Raw genomic sequence first — 27,347 nt, forward strand, 5'->3', positions numbered from 1 at the left:
GTAGAAGTTTGGATACAGATGTGTGTATGCATTTATGTACATACATATGTTCCCTAGATGTGTCTCGTGGAAGGGCCCAGGAGTAGTACTTTCCCCAAAGCAACAAGCACACCTAATGCCCATATCTTTGCTTCTAAGTACCACTCTCCACTAAAAGAAACCAGGGTTCTTTGGAGAAATAGCCAATTCCTGCGTTGGGGAAGGGAAAGTTCAAGGTAAGTCTAGAACACCCTTTGTAGCTAAGATGTCAAGGAGGACTCAAACAATGAAAATCTGTCAGTGGCCACAGAAGCCAGCTTACCACTGGCCAAACTAGGGAAAATTTGAGCATCAAAATAAACTATGAAAATAACGAGTGATAAAGTACAGTCCCTGGGATAGCAGCAACAGCATCACCTGGAAACTTGTTAGAAATACGAATTCTCAGGTCCCACCCCAAAACTATAGGATCAGGAACTCTGGAGATGAGGCCCAGCAGTCCATGTTTTAACAAGTCCTCCAAGAGATTCTCATGCACACTTAAGTTTGAGAACCACTGCACTAGGAAACCAAAATTCCATAAAAGAAACAAGTAAAATAAAAGTTTGATAGAAATAAGATGTCTACATAGTCTCCAAAATACCACCTCACAAAATATTGTAAAGAGAAAAAAGAGTAACTTTACAATGAAAAAGTCTGGGATACACCAGCTTAATCAACTGATCAAAGTGAACATAAATAACGGTACAAACTGAAATTGCACATCACCTGATGTGATAAGAAAACATCCTAACTTCTATGATACTCTTGTTACACTGATGTATACCCTGAATTTAATAATGAGGTAACATCAGACAAACCCCTACTGAGGGTCATTTGACAAAATCCCATTCTGTAAAATTTTATCTTTAAAAATATCAAGGTCATGAAAATCAAGGAATAAGTGAATTGCTGTTCCAATTCATTCTTTCCAACAGTAGCAGATACATTAGAAGCACTCAATAAATATTTATGGAATAAAAAGTTTGCCTTAAGCAGCTCTGGAACTTTATCTTCAAGTTATTATTAGAATGTTCCTATAAGAAAGCGTGATATACATAAAAAATCTAAACTTACAATTTTACCCTATTACTTTTATAACAGTTGATCTTAAGTCAGAATAGTTTATCTTGAGTCATTCTTTCTGACAGTAATTGAACTACAAAACCAAGTTATATTAAAGCAGCTTCCAATAACAGTAAACCATGTCTTTAGCATATGAAAGAATGTTTGTTTTCTGAACATGCCTGCAGTACAACTAAAAGTATAGTTTTACCCTACTGACTTGAAAGAAATGGCTGATGCGAACACATTGATGTTTTACTTGACTGGAAATCTTGCTAATGAGTTATCTAATTTATTATAAAATAGTTTCCAACTCTAATTCTGGAGGTAATTATTAATGATGTGTTCTGCATATCAATAATCAAGAGTCCTCATTAGACTCAGAAAACATAAGAGTAAATCTTTGTGGTTTTCTTAGATATGACATCAAAAGCACAAGCAACAAAAGAAAAAATTGGTAGACTTCATCGAAAGTACCCTTTTGTGCTTCAAACAATACCATCAAGAAAGTGAAAAGATAATTCACAGAATGGAAGAAAATACTTGTAAATCATGTATGTGATAAAAGTCTTGTATCCAGATTATATAAAGAATACTTACAACTCAATGATAAAAAGAAAACCTAATTTAAAAGTGGGCATAGGACATTTCTCCAATTAGATATGCAAATAACCAATAAGCACTTGAAAAGACCCTCAACATCATTAGCCACTAGGAAAATGCAAATCAAAACTACGAGATATTCTACATGTCCTAATCAAAGATAATTAAGTGTTGGGAAAGATGTGGAGAAATTGGAGCTCTCCTACATCGCTGGTGGGAAAGTAAATTGGTGCAGCCATTTTGGAAAAATTTGGCAGTCCCTCAAGAAGTTACATAGAGGTAACATATATAACCCAGCAATTCCACTCCTGGTATATACCCAAGAGGAATGAAAACATGTGTACATAAACATTGTACATGAATGTTCATAGCAATATTATTCATAATAGCCAAAGTGTAAACAATCCAAACATCAACTGATGAATAAATAAAATGTAGGACATCCATATAATTTGACAATAAAAAGAAGTACTCATGCATGCTACATGAATCTACCTTAAAGACATACTAAGTGAAAGAAGCCAGTCACCAAAGACCACATCATATGATTTCATTTGTGAAATGTCCAGATAAGGCAAATCTACAGCAATAGAAAGCAGATTGTTGCCTAGGGTCAGGGGATTGGAGAGTGCTAATGGGTGCAGGGTTTCTTTTGGGAGCGATGAAAATCTGGAAATGGTGGTGGTGGTTTTAGTGACTATACTACAAACCACTGAATTGTACACTTTATATGGGTGAATTGTATGATTCATAAATTATATCCCAATAAAGATGCTAAAAAATAAATAGTAAAGCATATATTTATAATTACCTCTAAACAATAAGGTGACAGAAGCATGCAGACATAAAATCTGATTGAAGTGGTACTTACTATACTTTTTTTCATAAACTTAGATAATACCATCAAAGCTTTACAGCAATCATTTTAACTAGTGTGAATAATTAAATACAATAACGGCTTGGATGGTAAAGACAAGATAGTGTTAGCAATATTAGCAACCAACTTTCTCTACCTTTCTATTCTTGATAAATTGATAGAACTATCAAGCCAAGCAATTCTACTGTTGCCAGTTTCTGTGTTTGCCAACTACTGAACTTAGAGTGGACACAAAGAGAAATACTGTTGGTTATATGGTTTAAAATTCTGCTTTCTACAGCTGAAATTTGGTATATGAGGTATATAGTTGTAAAAAAAATTTTCAAGTACAAAGTAATTTTTAAGAAATTGTGATTATATAAGGGAATGCCATCGATTTTTAAGAAATTAATTGATATATAAGGGAATGCTATTGATAATAACTGCAGTAGAAATGTACCTTTAAAAAGTTTAAAACACCCAACGCCAACACTAAAGCCTGACATAAGATACTCAATAAATGTTGAATGAATCTAAAATGATTTAGCTTTTTTTTTTTTTTTAAGATTTTATTGGGGAACAGTGTGTAATTCCAGGACTTTTTTCCAAGTTAAGTTGTTTTCCTTTCAATCTTAGTTGTGGAGGGTGCCATTCAGCTTCAAGTTGTTGTCCTTTCAGTCTTAGTTGTGGAGGGTGCAGCTCAGCTCCAGGTCCAGATGCCGTTGCTAGATGGGGCCACAGCCCACCATCCCTTGCGGGAGTCAAACCGGCAACCTTGTGGTTGAGAGGACATGCTCCAACCACGGCAGCTCAGCTCAAGGTGCCGTGTTCAATTTCAGTTGCAGGGGGCGCTGCCCACCATCCCTTACGGGACTCGAGGAATCGAACTGGCAACCTTGTGGTTGAGAGCCCGTGCTCTAACCAACTGAGCCATCCCGGAGGCAGCTCAGCTCAAGGTGCCATGTTCAATCTTAGTTGCAGGGGGCAGAGCCCACCATCCCTTGCAGGAGTCGAGGAATTGAACTGGCAACCTTGTGGTTGAGAGCCCACTGGCCCATGTGGGAATCCAACCGGCAGCCTTCGGAGTTAGGAACATGGAGCTCTAACCGCCTGAGCCACCGGGCCGGCCCTAAAATGATTTAGCTTTTAAAGAAACTTTAAAATTACTCTCAATAAACTGAAAAAAATTTCATGTATTTTCATCCTAGACTTCACTACTAAATTTTATTTATCTTGTAAAATGTATAGCAATCTAACACATGTGAACACGTAGATAGCTGCTAATATATTGTTTAAAGCTACAACATGTATTTGAGAACAAAATTACCATATCTGAGAGAAAGGAAACTGCAGCTAGCTTAAGTACTGGGACCTTTCAAGAATTATAAGGTATATAATAATACCTAAGAATTTCAGCATAAAAATGATAAAGATATATAAACAAATTACATTAATTATGGCCATTGTATGCACTTGACCCAAAGGCATGAATTCCTTCCTGTAATAAGGTGTATTCACCTTCATACTTTTCCTTGGCATCTACAGAATCTTTATGCCAATAGTTACCAATTTGGTTAATGCACTAGGAATCCAGTACAGTCCATGTAAATTTCATTCAAGAGAAACGGCATGAAAAATCAGCACCAAAATCATTTCAGCTTTATATATAATTAAGATTTACAAAAGCTTTAAAAATTATGGAAGAAAACACATCTTGGATTCTATTTGCATGTAAACTCCATGAAAAAGGAATTCTTGTTCGCTGCTCTACCCTGAGGGCCTAGAACAATGCGTGGCACACAGAAGGTACTCACAGCTGTTGAATGAAGGGAAAAATGCATAACCTCTCCATTACCTTAGCAAGAGGGAAAAAAATCTTCAAGTTACAATACGCATAAAACAGAAGGTAAGTAGTAAAGTATTTTTTATTGTTAAAAAAAAGTCAATACAGGTTGACAATGCAAATGTTATCGCAGAACATTCCCCCTTGGTTCCTGAATTTGCTTAGTTTCTATGTACCAGCAAGTCTCCATTAGCACTTCTCAGGTTTCATGGTCCTTTTCAGATATGTTCATTATATGATATATTGCTTGGACACAAAAGTCCTGATAGTAAAACAAACAAAAAAAACCTGTTGTGCTTTTCTTTCACATCTCCTACATGTCTCAGATGCTTTCACAATTTAACAGTCAAGCCAGTGCCTTAACCAAACCAAAGAATCCTCCAACACAAGTTACTGAATCAAACTTCTCATAACATATACAATATATCCAGATTTAAAGGTTTAAAAACAAAAGAATTTAGAATTTAAAACAATCTTTATAGACTGATTTTTTGTATCTGAAAGACTCGTTATTTGCAGCATACAAATGGAGAAAGTAGTGCAAAATGCATCAAGTTTTATATGATAAATAATATCAACCTAATGGCTGCCTCAAAAACAGAGTGAAAAATTACCACTTCTCAAAAGCAATCTAGACTGACTCAGTAAAGTTCACAATTTAGAAAGATCAATTGCTACTCTATTTCCACACGTTGCAAAATGAATTAGATAAACAATTGTTTTACAAAAATAGAAATATTGTTTGGGACTTTACAAAACTTTATAAAATATAACACTATATTTGTAAATCCAAGAGTTTCACACCGAAATAGACAATACTCCCATAGATATGAAGTCTAATCAAACTTAATTGGTCTGTCTTGACCATTCTTACATATTATTTCTTCCAAATCTCAGCTTAAGTAGATTTGTGCTCTACACCACAGGATTTTTATAACAGATTAATTTCAACAATTTTATAAGATTTTTACATTCTGGAAATAATATTACAGCAGATGAATTTATACCTACAAATGTCTTACTAAAAATAGAAACTAATGCAATGCAATTCTATATTTGATAAATTTCAAACCAAACTCTTAAGAATAACCTATTAATTTGAAATTTATATTTGACAATTATAATTTGGTAACTATAAAATGTAAAAATATAATCACAACTATTTTATGGAAAAATATTTATTCATCTAGATTGAAGAACCTCTAAATTTAGTTATTTGTAGTTATCAGATGACTAATATTTTCTAACTATACCCAATCATAAACACTCATTTTATCAGCTCAAAGAGCACCAGTGTATTTTTAAAACATACTATAAAGTGAGAAGGTAGGGACTTATTTTATGTAACAGCACTACAATAAGGCACCACTTGGCATATGAAAAAGCCAAAAAGTATTTCCAAATCATGTATTTGTATTATTGGTGTCTTAACCATCAGACAGAATGGTTAGAAAAAAAGCTAATAATATTAACTAACCACATTATACTCCTTTTTCCATCATTCTTTGCTTTTAGTTTTTCTACATAACAGAACATATAATAAACAAGATGATACATGATCTGTTAAATAAACATCTTTTCCCAACCTTCCAAGAAAATAATCTAGAATTAAACAAGAAACCAAAAATTTATCTGTTATACTTGTAATAGGCTATCCCCGTAGAAGAGTGGAGAGTTCTGGGGGAGAGAGGGAGTGGTGGCAGCAGTGGGGTTGCGAGGGATGATAATAGGACCTATTTTCTATAGAATATATTGAGGCACGAAGGTTAAAAGTTTCTCAGGCAAATTCATGGCTAGAGTAAAACTGAAAGAGAACTCAGAATTAATTCTACATTCCCCCCAAAGCTCATTTCTCAGATAGTCACAAAATTTTTTTAAATTTTGAAATATTTTAAATATTTCAAAATATGTCCTTAGTCACTGCTATCATCATCGTCATCATCATCAGATACATCATTTAAAGGAGACTTCAATGATTGACTGTAAGAGTCCGACCTAGTAGGCTGGCATGTGGCCATGTCCCCAGTAGAAAGAAGGTCATAGCAGAAGTCACAAATCCGCACAGGCTTAGAAGACTGACTGGGAAGAAGAAATCTCTTTTCAGAGCAGGGCCCACAGACAACAAAACCACATTTGCGGCAATGGTGACGACGATTAACAGGTGTGAATTTTGCTTTCTGACAACGCATACATACAGTTGCCTCAGAATCAGGAACCCAGACAGCAGCATGGTCATTACTGGGTGTCTTCCCACTTTTGGAGAGCAAATCAGTAACACATTTATTAATGTGATTCATCCATTCTGATTTCTCAGTGGCAGTGGCAGCATAAACAGCAAACGATTTAGTTGGTGTCTTGATAAGCCATCCATTCCTCAAGTCTCCCTCATCTTTGATGGAATCAATAGTGACATTTTCCAAGGGAATAATATGTTGTTTGTTATATTTTTTCTTCTGGATGACAATATTTCCATATACAAGAATATCATTAAATAAGAAAAACTGCCTTGCTTTGGGCTTTTTTCTGCACAACTTAGTCAATACTCCTTCTCCAATAAGAACCCGTCCAGGTATAGTTAAGGGTTGACCAGCTGCTCCAAAACAGTTTTCTACTATATTTATACGTCTGGTATTTGCTTCACTATTTGCCAAGCGATCCACCATGTTTTGCTAATAGCCTTTAAAAAAAAAAAGAAATAGAAAATTAGAACACAAGTTGTAAATTAAGAAATTATGTAACCTAAATTTTATCTAACAAATCGTTACTTTCACCCAAAAGGCAAAATTCTCCAAAATTGTTTCCCTCTAAGATAACCACTAGGCATACCAAAAGGGTTAACATTTCCCAATTTTTATAATCATCAGAAACATTTATTAACCATCTCCACATAGCACCATACCAGTTAGGTAGGTATTTATAAAAGTATAAAATTCTTACAGACATAAAGGAACAAACAATTGAACAATGACTATAAGTCATTTCTGCAAAATAATAAACCCAGTTCCATAAAAGTTAATCTCAGAGGGGTTCTGAACAAGAGGGTCAAATATTATACAGACTAAGAGAAATGACTATAATTTTTCTAATAAACTATTATATTGAGCTAAGGCCTTAATTCTCTTACATGGATTACCAGAACTCTTTCCCAACAAGTCTCCTTGTCTTTGGTCTTGCCCCTCAATCAGTCTTCAGGCAATGATCTCTTAAATGCAAACTTGACAATGCCATTACTCAATATGACTCCCGTTAACCTATAAAATGCAGAATCTTTAGCATGGCATTTAAGGCCTTTCATTATCTGCTTCTTGTTTATCTCCCCAGACTCATCATAGTCACTCTTCACCTCAGACTTTATGTTCTAAGAATATCCCACGACTTGTAGTCCATTTCATCCATGCATGTCTTCTTCCATGCTGTTGTATCCTTTACTACTTACTACCCCCCAGCTAACTCTTACTCATCTTTCAATATTCAGGTTAGCTTACCATATCTACTCCAAGAGCCCTTCCTTAAACCCTATTAGACTAAACACCTTTCTCTGTGTCCTTCATATTCTATGTACCTTCTAGCTTCAGTCCTCCCAAAGGACTGAAATCTGTTTCCTCCACAGGCTACAGTGGAACCTAAAAGGCAGAGACCATCCAATATCTATCTTTGAAACTCTGGCATAGCAAAGGTGCTCAAAAATGTTGACAAGAACATTTTGGCAATGTGCAAAAAAAACCAACCCATATTAATCTAATCTTAAACAATCGTAGATTTAATCTCTAGATCCATTACTGACTTCACTCAAGTCCCAGAGTCGTGCCCTATTTCAGACCTACTAACCTAGTACTACTATACTACAACCAAGTCATATTAAAGAGAAGAGGAGCATTTAAAGTTTAAAGACTAACAGCATAGTCTAAATTCCAGTGTTCGGCTCACAAACTGTTGATACTGTAACCCTTCTTGGTCTCCATTATAAAGGAAACAATTCTAATTATTTCTGAATTCTGTCTCACCCCAATCTTATAAGTCCTCTTGCCCTCCACAACAGTGGGTTTTGCCCTGAAAGTTGTTCCTAAGAATTAATATGATAATGCATGGCTCCAAACTACGATGCCTTCTCTTTCTATTTAAGGCAAATCTGCCAGCCAATTAAATAAAAGTCTACTATCCTATGCACAAGTGCATCATAGAAGAGGAAATAAAAACAGCTAATAAACACGAAAAGAGGTGCAACATCATTCATAATTAAAGAAATTATATTAAAACATTAGGATATTTTTTCATTTATCAGATTAACAAAAAAATTTAAATTTCCAAAGATACCATACTGAGGGTATAGGGAAACAGGCACCCTCATAACTATAGAAAATATGTGTACCCACTGATCCATATTTAACCAAAAGAAATTTCACTCAAGTACATAAAAATATGTGCATGGATATTCAACACAGCACTGTTTATAACAGGAAAAAAATATCGGAAAGGTCCAAATGTCCATCAACAGGAATTGGTTGAACAATTTATGATACACCCTGAATAAGGTGCTGGATATCTGTTAAGAATGAGTTCTAAATATAGCAATATGGGGAAATACTCAAAACATTTAGGTGTGGAAAAAACTGAACATCATTATGTCATTTTTGTTTTAAATATATACCATATTTCATCAAATCTAAGATGCTTCACATTTTAAGAAACATCCTCATTTTATGTGCCACCAAAAAAGAAAAATGCTGCCCGTTAAATCATGGCATACCCTTTATTATATGAATCACAATTTCAGACATAAAATATAGTAAAACAATGTTCATCTTTAGACTCAATGAAATATGGTATAAATGCATAATCATAGACACTTGTAAATATGTAAGCACACGTACAGAAAATAAAATTAGAAAACTATGCACCATAAAACCAATAATGGTTATTTATCTCTGGGAAGTACAATTATGGGTAATTTTTCATACTTTATATTCAAACATTCAACAAGTGTTAATTCTGTTAGGCACTAATTTAAGTGCAGGAAGAAAAATGAATGACACAGGCAAGGTCCCCGCTCTTCAAGGCTTCCATCCTAGTTGGGGGAGGGGCAAACAGAAAACAAAATCAAGAACCAAGTAGTAATTAATGTTATGATTTTTTAAAGTGATTTTTAAAAAAATGAACTGAAAACTACTCAGATTGGATGGTTAGGGAAGGCCTTTCTTAAATGGTACTATTTTAGCTGATAAGAAAGAACTAGACATGCAGACATGAGGGGTGGGGAGAGTGAGAATATTCCAGGCAAAAGAAATAACTGCAAAGGTCCAAAGGCAGAAAAGAGGTTGGTTGGTACTTTTATAGAACTGAAAGTATCTATTCCCATCTGAATCAACTGCTGATTCTACTCATTTGGACAATTATTAATCAGCTCATATGCAATGTAAATAGGTTTCCTTATTATTGCTACTACTGGAATTAATACCACCACAAATTTGTGCAGTGCTTTTCACATGTATTATATTCTGATTTTAACTGTCTCAAACTCCTGTGAAGTAACTAAAGAAGTTTTTATTACCTCCCCAAGATGTATCTAATAATATTAATTGAAATGTGAGCTGAAGGAGGAACTAAGGCAAAACAGCCTGGAATTAACTCTATTCACTGGGAGCCCAAGTTAGGAGCTGAGCTCTTTGCATGCATTACCGTCTATTTCCTAGTCAGGGTAGCCTTATAATTATATACTATTAGCTCCATGTTATAGATATGTAAACAGAGACAAAGGAAGTTAAGTAACTTGCCCAAAAAGAACTAGGGCTAAAATCTGATTCCTTTATGCTGTTACTAGTTTATTACAGTATGCTAATTATTCCCTAAGGCTCCATTAATTCCACAAGAACTAAGAAACCTATTGCTAACCTCTGAACCTTCACTGCAAACCCTAAAAATACTGAAGATAAGAGGATACAATCTTAAGTAAACAACCTGAAATGACAGGTTTTCATGATTTAGCCAGTCTCCCGATAATGTTTCATTGTTCAAATTTTGCAATATATTATTAAGCCTGAATCTGTTCATAAATCCTTCCCCCATTTAAGAATGATTCAACGTAAGAGAAATCTGGGGCATTATTAACTGTTATTTGGCTACAATAGCTTTCAAACTCTGACATTGACCCACATAAGAAATATATCTTATACTGGCAAGAATGTAAGGTTGGGGGTGGGGGTACAGTGAGGGAAGGGGTGAATGGGTGGAGGTTATCAAAAGGGAAATTAATGCACCACTTTTAGTTGGATTATTGCTTGATAACCCCAGGCAATAAACTGGTAAACTGGATTAGGGCTCTACCCTTTAAGTAGGGTCTCTGGGCCTTCTCCCAAAGCCCAAATCAAAATTTACCCCCAGCACACTGAGATGCCCCAAGCAGTTAAGAATGTCAAAGACTTTTGTGAGAGTGCTAGAATACAAGATTACCAGACCTAGCCAAAGATTTGCATATCTTACTCAGTGAGCCACAATAAAGAGGAAACAGAAGACAACTATAAAAGTGGCCCAATAGGAGCTGTCTACTTTTCTGAGGAAGGAATACTAGTGAATATAGGAAGAGCTAGGAAGAAAGTTTCCCACCCTCTGCCAGCGATAACTTCTTTAGGACAGATTCCAAGAAGTAAAATTACTGGGTCAAAAGGCATGAATGCTTAAGGCTTTTGCTATCTTTTACAAAATTTCCATTCTGAAAGGTAACACCCATTTACCAAGCAGCACAATCACTGTACCTATCCCATCATTTCAGGGAGTATTTTTCTTTAAAAATTTAGACAAACGGGATTTTTTAAATGGTATCTCATTTTATTCATATAATTCACTTCTCTTTTATTCATTCTATTTATTTATTCAACAATTATATATTGAACACTTTCTACATGCCAGATATTATTCTTTTCCTCTCAGAGCTTACAGGAGGAGAAAGACAATAAGAAAGTAAACAAATAGGTGATTCTGAAAGGTTAAGTGCAAAGAGGAAATCAGCAGGGTGCCAAGATACAGGGAAAAGGTTAATTTACTGAGTACACTTCTGTGACTTTAAGTGAAACCAATTTTATCATAAACAAGAATTTAATTCCTAGGACATTAATCTCATCAACATTGTAACGAAATGCACCTGCTATAGTTCAAAAAGGCCCCACTGAGGTGGTTCTACTGTGTTTCCCCGACAATAAGACCTAGCCGGACAATCATCCCTAATGCGTTTTTTGGAGCAAGAATACAAGACCCGGTCTTATTTTACTATAAGACCTATGAGACCGGTTCTTATATAAGACCGGTCCTTATATTAATTTTTGCTCCAAAAGACGCATTAGAGCTGATGGTCCAGCTAGGTCTCATTTTCGAGGAAACACAGTCTATACTGGGTCTTAAAGTATGAGGAGTCAGCCAGTCATACAAAGGTAACTAACACTATGGACAAAGGTCCTAAGACAGTAAAGAATAGTACTTTCAATTTAATTGAATTTTTTATTTCATAGCTATTAGTAAGGTCAACCACTTTCTAATGTGTTTAATAGCCACTTATATTTCTAAGATTATTATTTAAGGGTTATTAATCTGTACGACTGCTTTACATATAAAGGCTATTAACCATTTATTTCTTTGCTTTTCCTCCTATATTAACCTATAATTTTGTTTATGGTGTTTGACAGAGGCAGTTTTACTTCTTAAGTAGTTAAACTTATAGATCTTTTCTTCTGTGATGTTCTTCCATTACTCTTAAGCTTCCCTTATCCAGATCTCAGATACACCTATTTATTATCTATGTCTTATGATATGAATTTCACATTTAATTCTTCTATCCATCTGAAACTTACTCTGGCATAGGTAAAAATTCCTTTTTTCTTTTCAAATATTTGCATTACAAAAGAACTAATTAACTGGTCCAGATTCATTAAGCACTATATATGACCTCAAGTTTTCGCACTTGTAAATGGAAATAATAATAGCAGTTATGCCAGGGAAAGGATTAATGAGATAATGCACATAAAGGATTAAATGAGATAATGCATATAAAATGTTCAGCAAGTAGTGAACAAGGGTAGCTCTTATTAAAAGTATTAATAATCGAACCTAATTATTTAGCATAATAAATTGTATATATTCTAACATCTGCTTCTGGGCTGTCTAGTCTAATACATTAATCTGTTTTGTAATTCTTGTGTCAGTACCATGCACCTGGTAGAACTAGTCTAGACTGTCCTCCATTACTTAACCTTTCAAAACTGTTTTACCTAATCTCTTTTCTCAGGAAGAAGTCTACTAAGAACAATGGTTCTCAACCTTAGCTGAACACTGGGAACACAGGGAAGTGTTCGTCTTCATTATACCAGAAAAAAATAGCCATCCCAATTTACTATCTGGGTCCAAATTACCCTTTTTATCTATTTTTAATATTATAAGCCATTTTATGACTAATTTACAGAAATAATAAAGGGATAGCAAAAAATATATCTTTAAGAGCAATCTAAATATAAAACTTTAAACATATAATTTCATATTTCTCTTGTATTGAAGGTACATATATCCAAAATAGCAGCACCCTTTGAACGCAACTAACTGCTCATAAGCTATCATGCATGAACCAGTAATACAATTAACCTTGAACAACGCAGAGGTTGGAGCACCAATCCCCTGCACAGTCAAAAATCAGCATATAACTTTTGACTCCCCAAAAGCTTAAGTTGTTGCTCAGTATCCAAGGGGGACTGGTTTCAGGACCCCCACAGATCCCAAAATCCGTGGATGCTCAAGTCCCTTATATAAAATGTCATAGATCAATGCATTTGAAGACTCCCAACCTCACACTGAAAACAGTACAGGTTATTTATTGAAAAAAAATAAATCTATGTATAAGTGGACACAGCAGTTTAAACCCATGTTGTTCAAGGGTCAACTTATTTCCATTTCTGTCTTTAGGAATATTGTTTACTTATTAATTCTGAGTTTGAGAAAACTCACCTAGAAAATCATCATCTGAAGACTCAGTCTATGAGATTTCACTTATAATGATTCACCACCATTAGTTTAAGTACTGCTGTTTCTTTGCACTCATCTTCTGACTTGTCTGTTTTGAAATGTCTACCTTTGCCAATTTTTTCTTTCCCATTAAAGATGGAAAATTGAAAATGAAGAAATCTAAATTCTCAAATATATTAAATGAAAGCCTGAAACAAAAAGACTAAGAAGGATATCTCCAAATTGCTTTTTTAACTTCTTGAAGATGATGAAATGCTTTGGACAATGCAATAATATAACTGAAAAATGATGCAAGAGCGATGACTTACTTCATTATCGCATCACCATCCAGGCAATTACATTACTCTTGCACTTTCTTTTTGGTTAAATAATTCCTAAGAATGAAAGAGCAAAATGCTTCAAGATATAGGAAAAGCAAGATCACTAAGATCCCACAATATATCTTAGATTTATACATGTCCAATTAACCCATGGTAATTGCAAGTTAGAATGAGTTTTATTCTATTTTTTAAAAAATAACAAATTTCCTTTTTGTTTTGAAGATCTCTAAAAAATAATAAAAGTTATAACACACCAATTACTACAAATAATTAAAACTGCTTAAAACAGAAATTCAAAAACCAATATTGAAACCAATGGACTCTGATAATAAATATAAAGGTTTAAGCTGATACCTAGAGTCCTCCACCAGATATTCTGATTTTATTGGTCTGGGGTATGTGGTATATGGTCTGGGCACTGGAATATTTTAAAACTCTCCAGGTAATTCTAATGTGCAGCTAAGGTTTAGAACCATTTTTCAATTACAATGAATAAAGGAAAGAATAAGCAAAATCCACTGAACTTTTGATGGAACTTACATTACACCCATAAATCAATTTGGAATAAATTAACACCTTTATAGTTTTGAGTGTTCCTAGTCAGGTTGACAGTGTCTCTTCTCAAGGTTTCAAATCTTCTTTTATGGCCCAGTTAAATTTGTAGGTTTCTTCTCACAAGAGTGTTACATTTTGTAAGTAGGTTCCCAGATATTTTATACTTTTTGTTGCTATTTTGAATCTAATCTCTTTCCACATTATATTTTTTAATTAACTTGTTACTATTAATAAGAAAACTATTGACATTTCTGGTTTGTTTTTTTCTTCTTCACAGGACTCTATAAATTCTAAGTTTTCCAATTGACTTCCTTTGTTTTCTTTTCCAGCAAATAGTGTCTGGAAGTCTTAATTCATAGTTAAAGATGTAACAAACACAGCAAAAGCACCCCCCACCCCACCCCCCAAATCTCTTAACTTTCATAAAGCCAGCTTTATACATCAATTTTTAAAAAATTAAACAATCTAAAGTTTCAAGTTATTTCCTTCACAACTGTAGACAAGAACTGCATTTGAATTGTCCATGTTCCACCCTAGTCTTTTAGTAACATCTTGTTTCTAAAGTAGTATATTATTCAGTGGAGTGTCTACCACCTGTTAAAAATGTAATGCTAGAAGAGGTGAAAATTCTTTTTAAAAAGAGAAAGAATACTTTTTACAATTGAGAAGAGAGCCCAACTGTCACAAAATACTATGGCCCAGTTCTTCTTCCTGAAAATCAATACTCCTTATCTCATCCTTGAAGGTGAATTTAAAACAAAAAATCAATTAATTTCTTACATGTACCCATGACATCTGGTATCAGTGAGCTTTAGTATTCAACTGTGCATTATACTGGAAAAACTAATGAACTATGAACCACAAGAGCTGGATTCTAATCTCAGCTCAGGCACTGAATAGATTTCACACAAATGACAGGAGGAGAGGAAAAAAGGGAGAAGAGGAGGGGGAGGAGGAGGAGAAGCAGCAGCAGCAAGCCTTACTTGCCTACAATTAATTTTTAATCAACTTTTTACTGTCTTAATAGGAATCAAGATTTTAAAATCCGTATTACTGATGAATTGAGACTTCTTAGAAAATGTAAAAGGAAAGGGAGCAACAAAGTGGAGAAAGAGGTAAAAACAAACAGTAACAATCAGAAGTACACCCTTCCTGGGTACTTTAAAAGTGGGGAAAGAAGAGGTAAAACCAAACAGTAAAAGACTATCAGAGGTACACCCTTCCTGGGTACTGTGTTTCCCCAAAAATAAGACCTAGCCCGACCATCAGCTCTAAAGCGTCTTTTAGAGCAAAAATTAATATAAGACCCGGTATTATATTATATTATATTATATCCAGTCTTACATTATATTAAAATAAGACCAGGTCTTATATTAATTTTTGCTCCAAAAGACGCATTAGAGCTGATGGTTCCGCTAGGTCTTATTTTTGGGGAAACACAATAATTATGTAAGTATTAGAGCAAATGACACCCTCTCCTAATGCATCTAAGTCAAATGAACAATCATTCTGAGTGCTCAGGACAAGACAGTTCTTAATTTCAAAAATTCTATAGTTTAGTAAGCACGATAATAATCAGGGAATTCTAGGCAAGACTTTCAATAACATAGTAGGATAATAAAGAAAAAATACTTGAAAGTTCAGCAAATTAAATTTGGAATTTTAGTAAATTTTACTTATTCCATTGATGAGACAAAATTATTTCCTCCCCTTTCCACTAGGATTTTGGCCACTGTAGCAAATCAACCATACAACATGCATTGTAGAAATTAACAGTGATAAAGGAACGCTGTTACCAAGTTCATTTCTTAGGGGGGAAAAAAAGCTTTTATATTTTAATTTTAAATTCATGTAAAGCTGGACTGAGAAGAACTGAAACTTCAAATTTTGAATCACATTTAGAGAGAATACATAGTAATTTTTAAAAAATCTCTCCAAAAAAACAAATGTGCCTATTACTGAAAACTAGATTCACATGCATTATTCTAGTCTTAGACAAGAAAGGAAAAACTAACATTTACTCAACACCTACACATGTGCTAAGCACGTCCATATTTTACTATTTTGTTAAATAATTTCAAATTTGTTAAGTGATCCATTTTACAAAAAAGTAAATTGAGTCATGGGCTAGTTCAGCAATTTTCCCATGGTCTCACAGCTAGTTTTTGTAAAAATGCATGTATGCTCTTTCCATTATATTTTGCTACCTCAGAAATAAATATTCTAGAACCAGTTCACTCGTGGACTTTATTATGTATTTTGGGAAAACCATTGATAAAATGAGAAAAAAAATAAACATATGGTAATAAGTACAAAATATGCTCAAAATGATTCTTCAAATACTGAAGGAAATGAGAGTAAAGCTGTGATTAACTTAGGGTGTCAGTACAGGCAGTTTCAAATAGGTTAGGCTTGATAGAGAAACTCACCAGTTCTTCTTACTAAAGTATTTTAGAACATTTCTTACTGAGTATTTAAGAACAACTAAGCCATAGTTGAGGATTTAAGAAAATTAATTTGGAAAACCAGAAGAGCCACATTGGGAGTTACAAAAGGTCTTTCTTTAGAGAAGGGAAGAATATGAACCTCAAGTTTTAAACAAGTCCTCTCTAGTACCACACAATGCAAGATTAATATTTTTTTCTTCCCCCATTCTTCTACCTCTTCCCCCCCACCCCACTCTGGTTCAAGCCGTTGTTTCTCAGTCTAGTTGTGTAGGAAACAGCTCCCTGGCCCATGCTGGTATTATGAGCCTTGCATTCTCCCAGCTGAGGCAGTCAGTGGGCCGCTCATGGCAGCCCACGGTGAGCTGTTGTTCACACTCTTAGCAGTAGAAGGCGCAGTTCACTGGCCCATGTGGGAATCGAACCAGCGTCCTCGGCATTAGGAGCATGGCGCTACAACCACTTGGACCACCGGGTTGGCCCAAGACTAATAGTCTTTAACTACAACTATGATCATGTAACTCTCTATTGGAAAACCAAAGCTTCCCTGGCCAAATTAAATCCCAAATTCTTAACCTGGTATTCAATACCCTACATAGTCCAGCCCTAGCCTGGCCCAGTCTCTTTCCAGTTTTACCTCTTTCTATACTTTCTCTTTGTTATAGTCAAACCAGATTACTAGCTATTCCCCAGAATATGCTCTAGGCTTCCCACCTTACCTCTCTGAGCTTAGTATGTCCTCCCTCCTTTGCTATTTTGAAATCCTACCAGTCCTCCAAAATGCAGTCAGTTCAGTAGCCTCATAGCCAGATATTGTTTTATCTTTAAATCCTCACACAACTTCATGGCATTTACATTCTATTATGCTTTATAAAGATTTGTGTACCTGCTTATTGCCAACAGATCTAAAGGTTCCTGAAAACAGTATTATTTCCTACAACTTTGTATTCCCAACAGCACCTACAAAAATGCTTGCATATACATGCCATCAATGTGCACTGAGCTGAAAGACCAGCAGTTAAAAGTGGCAGCAGCTTCTCCACTGCTGGAGTTGGACAAAACTCAAACACTTTATTTTTGATGTCTATACTAATCTTCACAGAAAACAGGAACCACACCCCCCACACACACATCAACTGCTTCATTAGACACACAGATTTTAAATTTGCAAAGGTCTGGCCCATTTAACTATAGTATCTAATTATAAATCCTAAGTATTTAGCATGGCACATCTTGTTTTTAAGAAAGGCTCAATCTCATGATAATATATAAAAATGATTTCTTCTTCTCTAGCCAAAAAGCGCGGCTGTTAAGTTAGCAAATAAAAAACGATGATGTGTGCATATTTTCATTATCAACAAAATTCAGATAAAAATTGCATCATTTCAAAAAGTATTTGTACAGGGGCCATATAGTGCTGACAGCTATAAGAAACCATTGTGTAATACCTGAAAAATAAAGCTGGCAAAGCTTAAATGAAATACTACTGTAGAACTGGTTATCCCATCACATCCCTAACAAATTTTCTTTAGTATTTTTCAAAGCAGTTACAATCTGCTCACTACATTCAAGGCTTTATGTTTTGTGTTAGAGAGAAAAACGAATGAACCAGACACTGGGAATTAAGACACGTATCACAAGATTTTAATACAAAGCACAATGAGATAAGTACTATTATAAAAGTATTAACAAAGTGGTAAGGAAGCTAAAAAAGGAAAAGGTGAAGGGACAGCTAAGAGAATGTAGCATTTGAATACTTGAAAAACGTTGTTAACAATAAGTGAAACTTCAAAGGCAAAAATTGTTAAGTAAAGGCACAAAGCTCTGCAAGTAAAAATGTGTTAAGAAAAACGTGACGTGTAGCTGCAGTTGAGGCTATAGGGAATTATTTAGTAGAAAACCAGGGGAGAAAAAAGTAAGATGAGATCTTGTTGGTTCCTGAGAGTTCTTTCTGAAGCTTTGGAAGGAGTGGCCTGATTTGATCTGAATATTTCTAAGATAACTGCAGAAACAATGAAAGATAAACTGAGAAGGGAGAGACTGAAAGCAGAATACAGTTGAAAAATTATTGAAAAGGTGGGAGGGAGTTTAGATTAGAGTCTTTAGTTTGCAACAGGAAAAGAAAGAATAGGTCAGATTCAGAATTTCCATAACTAGATGTGGAAGAGTAAAACTGAAATTAAATCCCCAGGTTTCAATTTAAGCAATATGGAAGTTAGTAAAATCAGTAATAATTTTCAATGACTTTAAAGTAGTAAACATTTATTGGCCATTTACTCTTTTACAAAGTAGGATTAAAAGATAGAAGCACTCAAAACTAACCATCTTTGTGAAGGAGAAAGACGGCTATATTCCCAAGTTTATACATACAAGTACATACAGAGGGTACCAAAAAAAATGTATACACATTTTAAGAAAGGAAAAAACCGTATTAAAATTGTAATAATCAACACATACTGGTAACAAAAGATGAACTCAAGTCATGTGTATACTTTTTTTTGGCACCTCCCCCCCATATAATTCATGTATTATACATTAAAGTGTGTTTCTGTTGGAAAGAGTATTACAGAAGTGACTGATAAGGAAAAAACAAAACAAGAAAAGGGTTTGGTTCCCATGTAGTGTCATGGACCGAGGAATATGATTAACTCAAATGTGTGGACTCAAAGTTTAAGAGAGCAGAGGAAAAACAAACCGAGAATGTATATTTTTTAATTTAAAAAAGTAAAAAAAGTGATGCAGCCTAGGGCCAAAAGTTTTAGTTGGGAGGTAATTTTGACCAGGCAGAACTAGATCTAGGAACAACTGTTAAACGACTAGAAGTTCAAGCTGGGCCTTATAGCAAAAGCAGTAGGTCAGACTGTTTGGGGGAAAGGAAAAGGGAGAGTGGATGATGATATATAAACACATTCCCCAGAGAAGAAAGAGTTGAATCCAAGCTGGAAGAGGCAGAACCAGGAATAAGTATAGCAGTAGAACAGAAATTTGGTAAGATGGGGAACGGCCAAACAGCAAAGGAAAGCAAGCATCAGATTGAAGAGTTTAGATTTTATTGTATAGGCAACGGGAAAACAAAGATTTTTAAATAGGAAAATATTAATTAGTACAAAGAAGCAGTACACTAGAGAGACTACAGAAGAAGTAAAATTGAAGGAAAAAATAATAATCAGAAAGGTATCACAACAATCTCTATGTGAAAGGTAACGAAAGCCTGAGCCACAATAAATGACAACAGAAATAAAAAGAGGAAGATAGAAGTTAAGAGGTCACTGAGGTACAACAGATAAGATTTAGGAACCAACTGAATATGTGGATAAAAAGTGAGTATAAGATGACTTCAAAGGTTTAAGTATAAGTCATCGGTCAGATGCTAGTTTTGTTTCAGGAGGCAGAAGAAATCAGTTTGGAACATATTTCTCTTGTAGTACCTGCAGGGCATCTACAAGGCAGGCATTTGTCAGACAAATAGAAACGCCAGGATGAACAGGGAACTCCAGGACAGAAAAAGATTTAGTGGTCATCCAAGTGGAGATTCCTACTGATGCTGTGAAAAAGAGAGAGGGCAGAGGACTAAAGTTTGAGGAACATCTAGTTTAGAAAGTAGGAGGAGAAGCAAGAGAAGAGAGAAGGGGAGATAAGCGAGCACAAAGCACTTTTTCAACATTGTTTCACAAGTCTCAGAGACTAAATAACCTTACTATGCCAAAAGGTCAAATAAACAGTGAAATACATGAAAAAAAAAAAAACGAAAAATAATAGTAATGTATAATAAAATATTTCAGAAAGCACTGTCCTTTGACCATGCAATTTTTAACCACAGAAATTTCTCCTGAGAAATAAACTATTGGGTGGAGAGCTGTATATAAAAAGTTTTCCCTCTGGCATTAATTCTAAGAGTGAAAAACAGAACCTAAATTTCTAGCCATGAAGAGGAAAGGCTAAATATAACATGAAAATATCAAATATCGTAAGAGAAAACATTTTACCACATAAAAATTTTAAACTTCAACATCAAGGGGGAAGGAAAGCATTAAAGAAAAATATTTGCAACATATGACAAAGGGTCGATATTTTTAATATATAAAGAGTTCCGGTAAATCAATTAAAAAGGGGGGAATAGCCCAAAAGAAAAAGGGGTAAGATACAAATGGCAATTCCAAAAACTGTTAAATGAGGCAATATATTAAATAAAGGTTTCTAAACAGTATAAACACTTTTTTCAGACTGCAAAGATACACACCAAAAATTTAGTACTGGTTATATCTATGTACTAGGGTGAAGTATTTTGATACTGCCTAATTTTATAATGCTCACATAGTCTCGCATAGACAAAAAAGCTTTTTAAATAAGTAACAAAATGCAAAGAAGAATGTGTAGAAAAATATGTGTAATAAGCAAATACAAAGTTATAGGTACAATTAATCAAAATATGAACAAATACAAAAATCATTTTGATTTTTCCCCAACTATTGTTTAAATGAAACAAATATAAAGAATTAAGCATAGTTCCCCTTATGAAAATTGAAAGAAAAAGTTGATGCAAAGAAGAAAACAGAAAATTCACATCATGAAATTATTTTAGAAGGAAGATCATCTACTGAAAGTCAAGCGTTTCAAGATTGGGGGTAGCAACCTGAATTAAAGTGGAAAAGCTATAGAAAAAGAAGTTAACTTTGGGAGAAAAGGATTAGAAAGCAACTAAGCACACAGACACAGGTAACTGGAAAACAAGTACTTAACAGTCACCCGTTGTGATTTTCAGGGTGCTAGGCAGGAACAGAAGTAGAAAAGTAAATGGTGATATTTACAAGTTGAGAATTGATCAGTTATAAACAGCAAAGATCAAGACCACTCTATTAATTCATTAATGTAACTTACTGCATATCATACACCAGGAACTTCCATCAACACCTTAGTAAATCCTCACCACACTGTGAGGCAAATATTTGTGTCCATTTCACAAATGAGTCCAGTGAAGCTTAGAGAAGTGAAGGGATTTGTTCAATAGTCACAAGCTAAAAGGGAAGAGAGCCAGGATTCAGGTTTGTGTTTTGGTTCAAATCCACCCTACACGCAACTTGCTTTCTCCAGCACTCACAGCAACTACCTGCACGTCTTCTATTCTCTTCCCAGGACCTCCCAAATTGAGCACACCAGTTTGTGGTTATGGATTCATTGAAGAGAAAGATACCAGGGGTGGGGGCATAGAATTAACCCCAAATGCTATAGTATTAGGTTGGTGCAAAAGTAATTGCGGTTTTTGCAATTATTTTTAACCTTTCCCCTTTGGCGCAGTTCAAAGTGGCCCGTGCAGGGATCGAACCACCAACCTTGGTGTTAGTAGCAACATGCTAACCAACTCAGCCAACCGGCAGCCCTATTTTTAACCTTTTAAACCACAATTACTTTGCACCAACCTAGTAATTTCATTAAAGAATTACAGAAACACCTTCACTATAGAGGTTTTGCAACTTATAAAATAGCACTCTGAAAGTGTATCTATGAAGTACATTTTATTCCCTTAAGCCAACATGCACATTGCTATTAAGCATGCAGCTGGTGTAGAAAGTTCGTTCTCAGAGACAAATTTATCCATAGAAAAGAAATTTTTATATGCTTTCTATTCAGCAAGGCATTCTAAAATAAAGTTTTAAGACAATTCTGACAAAACAACTGAGATTTGCTCTATCAAAGAGCTTAAATGTATAAACTTGCCTCAGAATGTTTAGGCATTAACTCTATTTCCATCCAGCACAAATAAATTCAATCATACTCTAAGATCATGATTATTAAATTATGATTATCTTTTTGTTGAACCATGGCTTCTTCTTTGTTGATTATACTTCAGTCCATCCTCTACTTGGAAATTTCATAAACATTCAAGTTCTGTATTCCCAGGCCAAATTTGAGTTATCAAGGTAAATTCTCAAAAAAAAAAAAAAAAAGAACATTTAAGTACTATGCTCACGGAAATTGCAATTTAATATGAAATTCGTAAAATATATTTACTAGGAACATGTGTACTCATCCATTCATACATTTCCTGGACATCTGCTATGCTCTCACCACACTGGGGATAAAGAATCAAATCAGACCCACAAAGCATGATGTAAAGGAGGTGCCATGACAGGTCAATGTAATATTTATGAGGATGCCATGGGATAAGTGAATTATTCTTTGGGATAATAGGTGTGTGGGGTTAAGGAGAAAAGGGCAGAAAAGGCTTCAAAGGCTTAAATGAATATTATTTTTAAGAGGAAAAATTTCAGTACAAGAACCCTTGTTAATCAGCTCTCTAGGAAATAAGTATTTATACCGAGTAACTAAATTAAAATAAGAAAGAGCAGTGAAGACACAGGAAACATGGTAGTCAGGAATGCGTTATGCGCCCTACAAAGTTATGAAAAATGAGAAGGCTTCAGAGTCCTAAGACCTAAGTTAAATACCAGTTTGGCTGCTAGATTTGTGAAGTTAGTTAAGTCACCTCATTTATAGATAATTCTTCATCCAGAAAAACAAATATGTATAATGGCATTTACTTGACAGTGAAGCAAAACAAAAGGGAATTTAAAAAAGAAAATTAGCAATCAAATATTTTTACCTATAGATTAAGAAATTCTTCGACACGTTTTCGGATTTATCTTATTTGTGGTTGAGTCCTGTCAGTTAATTTAAAAGAATTCTAACGCTAAGATACTTTTATTTAAAAAAAAATTGCAATTCGCATTCATTTATTGGGGTAAGTCAAGCTGAATCTTTTTTAATGCCTTGGTCAGTACAAGTTTTATTTTTTGAGGCGATTACATGTGCTTTACAAATAAGTAACTTAAAGTAACTTAATACCATTCACCACCTCCAGTGCTGTCAGGACCAGAAGAGATTAAAAATAGAAGCCTTCGTTAATACTGAATTAATCTGAGGACCCCATAAACTACCAGAATACAGAATAAAGTAAACGCTCAAAACATGGTAGGCATGCATCTTTAAGGAACCAAAGTGGGGTGGGGGGGGTCAAGATCACTTCACCTTGTTCTCAACAGAACAACACATGCCTTCAAGTCTCTCAGTCTACGTTCCTGTCTAAATCTTTCTTTAATGAGCCTCTTCAGTCACGTACAAGAAGGCATTTATCAATTTACATACTTTGTGAGTCCATGAATTACAGAAAGGACTTATCCACAACCTTAACACTATTACTTCCAGAGTACACACAAGTTGCTATCATGTACCAAGAGCACACATGTTATTCAAGCAACACGAGCAGCAAGCGGTCGACCTTCAATAAAATTTTTAAAAGGAAAAACATATTTGGTAAAAGACCACAAAACTTTAAAAGACGCCAAATAAATATTGTGTAAGAGCCATCGCTTCTATCAGAGCAAATTCTGCGATTCCATTTTTTGCCCCAGGTCACATAAAAATATGCTGTTTAAGTTACAACGTCCCTAACGCCCAGACTCCGAAAACTTTTGGAGAGAAAGATGTTGGGGCCCTAAAAAGTCCTGGCCACAACTGGGACCAGGGTCCCTCAAGCCGCGCACATTCTAACCCGACCTCGGGGCTCCCTTGGCGTGTCCGCCCGGCCACCGCCCCGCGAACCAGCCACAAATTGGCGCTGACCCTTCCGGCGGCCCTCGAGCCTGGCGGCGGCCGCATCCTGCCGGGAGCGCGACCCACTCTGACAGACCGCCGGCTGGCCCCAGCACGAGGGGAGAGGCCTGGGAGCGCCCCGTTTCTCACAGACCCCAACATGGCGTCCGCCGCCGCCGCCCGCGACGACGACACCTCCCCGCGCTGCGGGCGGCCTGGAGACCACGCGGAGAAGCGCCGAAAAGTTTCGCTTCTCTTCTCCCGGCCCGCCAGGGGCCGGCGGACAACTAACTCGGGCTTCTCTTACCCGGCCGGGCGCGGGCGGCGGCGAAAATCCGACTTCTCCTCGTCCCGGGGGCCGAGCGCGGACTCTGCCCACTCCCCTGCCCCGGCCTCCCAGGGTGTGTGCGGCCAGTAGCCCCGGGCAGCTGGCGCGATCCGGGCGTGGCGGGCGGGCAGCCGGCGCTGCCGCTCGCAGGTGGCACCCCCGCCCCTCCAGTCGAACCCCACCACCGCAGCCTAGACTGGCCTCTTCCCTGCGCGCGCAGAAGCGCGCCGCCGCCCACACTCCAGGCGCGAGTGCGCGGGCACGAGCACACCCACACTGGTTGCTCCCCGCCCTTTCCTGTCAGTTCCCTCGCCCCGCCCTTGCGGCCCTGTACGACGCGCTCTAGGGGGCGGGGCCGAGCGGATGCCACACCCACCGAGGCAACCCGGCCTCGAATTGGTTCCTCTTCCCACTGTGGGGAGCGCGGCCCAGGATGGGTTTGGGTGAGCCTGGCACGTCTTACCTGGCGTTCTGGGCTGGCGCAAGCTTTTGAAAAGGTTTGTTCTCACTACGACGTTCTTAGGGGGACTGGAACAATGGAAGGAAGGCTGGGCCCCCCTCTCCCACCATCAAACAGCCCTGCGCAGAGAACCCAAGAACTTTCTGCAGCAGGGAAAGAAAGGCTTTGGATTTAAGTGCCCACAGGTCCCCGGGGGGACATTTTTTTGCTGCTCCCCACTTAGCAAGGAGATCCTGCTCGGCACGTCTTCCATTTGCTTTCCCTAAAACTCCTAGGTTTGAAACCAAGAGAGCGGCTGCTACAACGCATATAACGCCCACGTACTCTTCACAGCCCTTCAAGTGCGTGGCTTTATTACCTGCCTTAGAACTTTGCTCTTTGTAAAACTTTTCTCTAACGACGCAAAACCTCATCTAGGTACTTCACATACCTGGAAACTGTAATGATAGTATGTAAGGTTAAACCTGCCCTTTTTTCTTTTTTTCATTTATACCATAGCAGTTGTTTGCTAAGCCCGTTGGTGGGTACCTGGAGAGATGCTGAAGATTTCTAGGATAGACAAGGAATTGGTGGTGGTGGTGTGGCGGGGGGCATACTCACTGAAAATAAAAACTATGTAGGTGGAAATTAGATTTGGGTAAATTTATCTTCCTCATTGATCTGTTATTTCAGAGAGATTTTACCTTTGATTACTCTCGAATTAGAGTAACCAAGCCCCATGAGAGAACAGGAGCAGATTCCAACCCGCCTTCTTGCCACCTGATCTTAGGTCTGAGATTCTAGTCCCTCTAGATCTTTGTACCCCCATTCTCCCTGTGGGGGCAGAGCCCCAGAAAGTAGTTTCCAGGCTCTCGGCCTCACATAGACAGGTGCCTGGCTCAGGTAGTAAATGGCCATCAACTGTGATTGCATGGCCATCAGCTGTGGCTAGTTGGCCGTCAGCTGTAACCAGTGAGCCATTGGCCACGAATATAACTGCTGTGGCTACGCTAGGAGAGAGAGGAGAAGAGGAAGAATGGGGGCTAGCAAGAAGATGGTGGCTGGGCTGGCAAGTGTGGATTGCAGTTAGGATGGCTGGTTGCAGACAGTGTGGATCCAGCCTCCAGTGAGAGTATAGTGCCGCCAGAGAGAGAGAATATAGTGGTATGACTCCCCTACTTATGGCTCTGTGGGTGTTCCTTTTTGGCCTCACCATATCCTGCGTTCTTATGTGGGGAGCGGGAGCAGAGACCCCGCCTGACGCCCAGCACGACAAATGGTGCAGCAAGCAGGGTCTCCCTCACGACACTCCCTTACATCAATGTCTCAGAAATAAGCAAATCTTTTTTTTTTTTTAATTAGTAACTAGAACAAAACTGTCAAGGATGAACTTTTTTTTTAAATGAGGAAACTTAAAGAATTATGATCACACAATTCTTTACTCATGTTAGCTATAGTTGTCTCTGTAGACAAGTTACAGATGTACCCAGGACCCTTGACTTGACTCAACCATCACCCTATCCCACCTTCATTCATCCTCATGCCTCTCTACAGGTAGAGCAACATCTATCAGTGGAAAAAAGGATGGACTTGATCATCTCAAAAATCCCTTTAAATTTTGAGATTAGGAAATAGTATTTCTCATTGGTTAAGGCCTATAGAGCATTAGACACCAAACATTTTTGGTCACTCACCCATCAGTAAAAATGTTTGCCCTCTTCCGGTTTGCTATATACTTATCTAGCTTACCCTAAAGTGGATGGACTTAGAAGCTAAAATGCACTCAAATCTTGGCTTTGCCACCAACTTTCTGTGTGCTTAGCCATATCCAAGTATTGCCTTGGTTTTTTTCATTTATAAAATGAGGTTAATAGAAGTATCTACCCAACAATGTCATTATGAACATTAAATGAGTTAATATTTATAAAGCAAAGTGTCTGGCACATAGTAAGTGCTATATAAGTGTTAAATAAAAATTAAATATATAATTAAATATATATAATTTATATATACACTATAATTTATATGTATAGTAGGTATATACTGGGGGTGCCAAAAAAATGTATACAAGTGGGACACTTTGGTCAACGTTGCTCAAGCAGTAGTTCGCTGTAATGAGAAGTGTCTGGACCCTGATGGTAACCACTTTGAGCATCTCTTAATTGCAGAAATTAAACGTGACTTGTATCCATGTCGTTATTGGTATATATTGAGTATTACAATTTTAATAGTTTTTCCTTTCTTAAAATGTGTATACTTTTTTTTAGCACCCTCTGTGTATATACA

The 27,347-nt window shown here is 36.6% G+C and overlaps 1 protein-coding gene across 7 annotated transcripts; it reads right to left on the reverse strand.

Annotated features, from left to right (window-relative positions):
- Positions 1 to 4,449: 4,449 nt before the first annotated feature.
- Positions 4,450 to 24,885, reverse strand: PLEKHF2 (pleckstrin homology and FYVE domain containing 2). Of its 7 annotated transcripts, XM_074316343.1 has the most exons (5): positions 24,602 to 24,885; positions 22,420 to 22,629; positions 21,583 to 21,719; positions 13,694 to 13,759; positions 4,450 to 7,062 (listed from the first exon to the last, which is right to left on the reverse strand). In XM_074316343.1, the coding sequence occupies exon 5, from the start codon at positions 7,046 to 7,048 to the stop codon at positions 6,299 to 6,301; it is 750 nt and encodes a 249-aa protein (XP_074172444.1). In that variant the 5' UTR covers positions 7,049 to 7,062; positions 13,694 to 13,759; positions 21,583 to 21,719; positions 22,420 to 22,629; positions 24,602 to 24,885; the 3' UTR covers positions 4,450 to 6,298. The 7 variants fall into 7 exon arrangements, with proteins under 7 accessions (XP_074172444.1, XP_074172443.1, XP_074172447.1 ...); XM_074316342.1 differs by lacking the exon at positions 13,694 to 13,759 and having other exon boundaries at positions 24,602 to 24,884; XM_074316346.1 differs by lacking the exons at positions 21,583 to 21,719; positions 22,420 to 22,629.
- Between the last annotated feature and the right edge of the window lie 2,462 nt (positions 24,886 to 27,347).

Source organism: Rhinolophus sinicus, linkage group LG12 (assembly GCF_036562045.2).
Source record: "Rhinolophus sinicus isolate RSC01 linkage group LG12, ASM3656204v1, whole genome shotgun sequence".
NCBI lineage: Eukaryota > Metazoa > Chordata > Mammalia > Chiroptera > Rhinolophidae > Rhinolophus > Rhinolophus sinicus.

What these genes read in the sequence shown, in the direction of transcription:
- PLEKHF2 (XM_074316346.1), bottom strand. Translation starts at nt 7,048, where the DNA reads ATGGTGGATCGCTTGGCAAATAGTGAAGCAAATACCAGACGTATAAAT.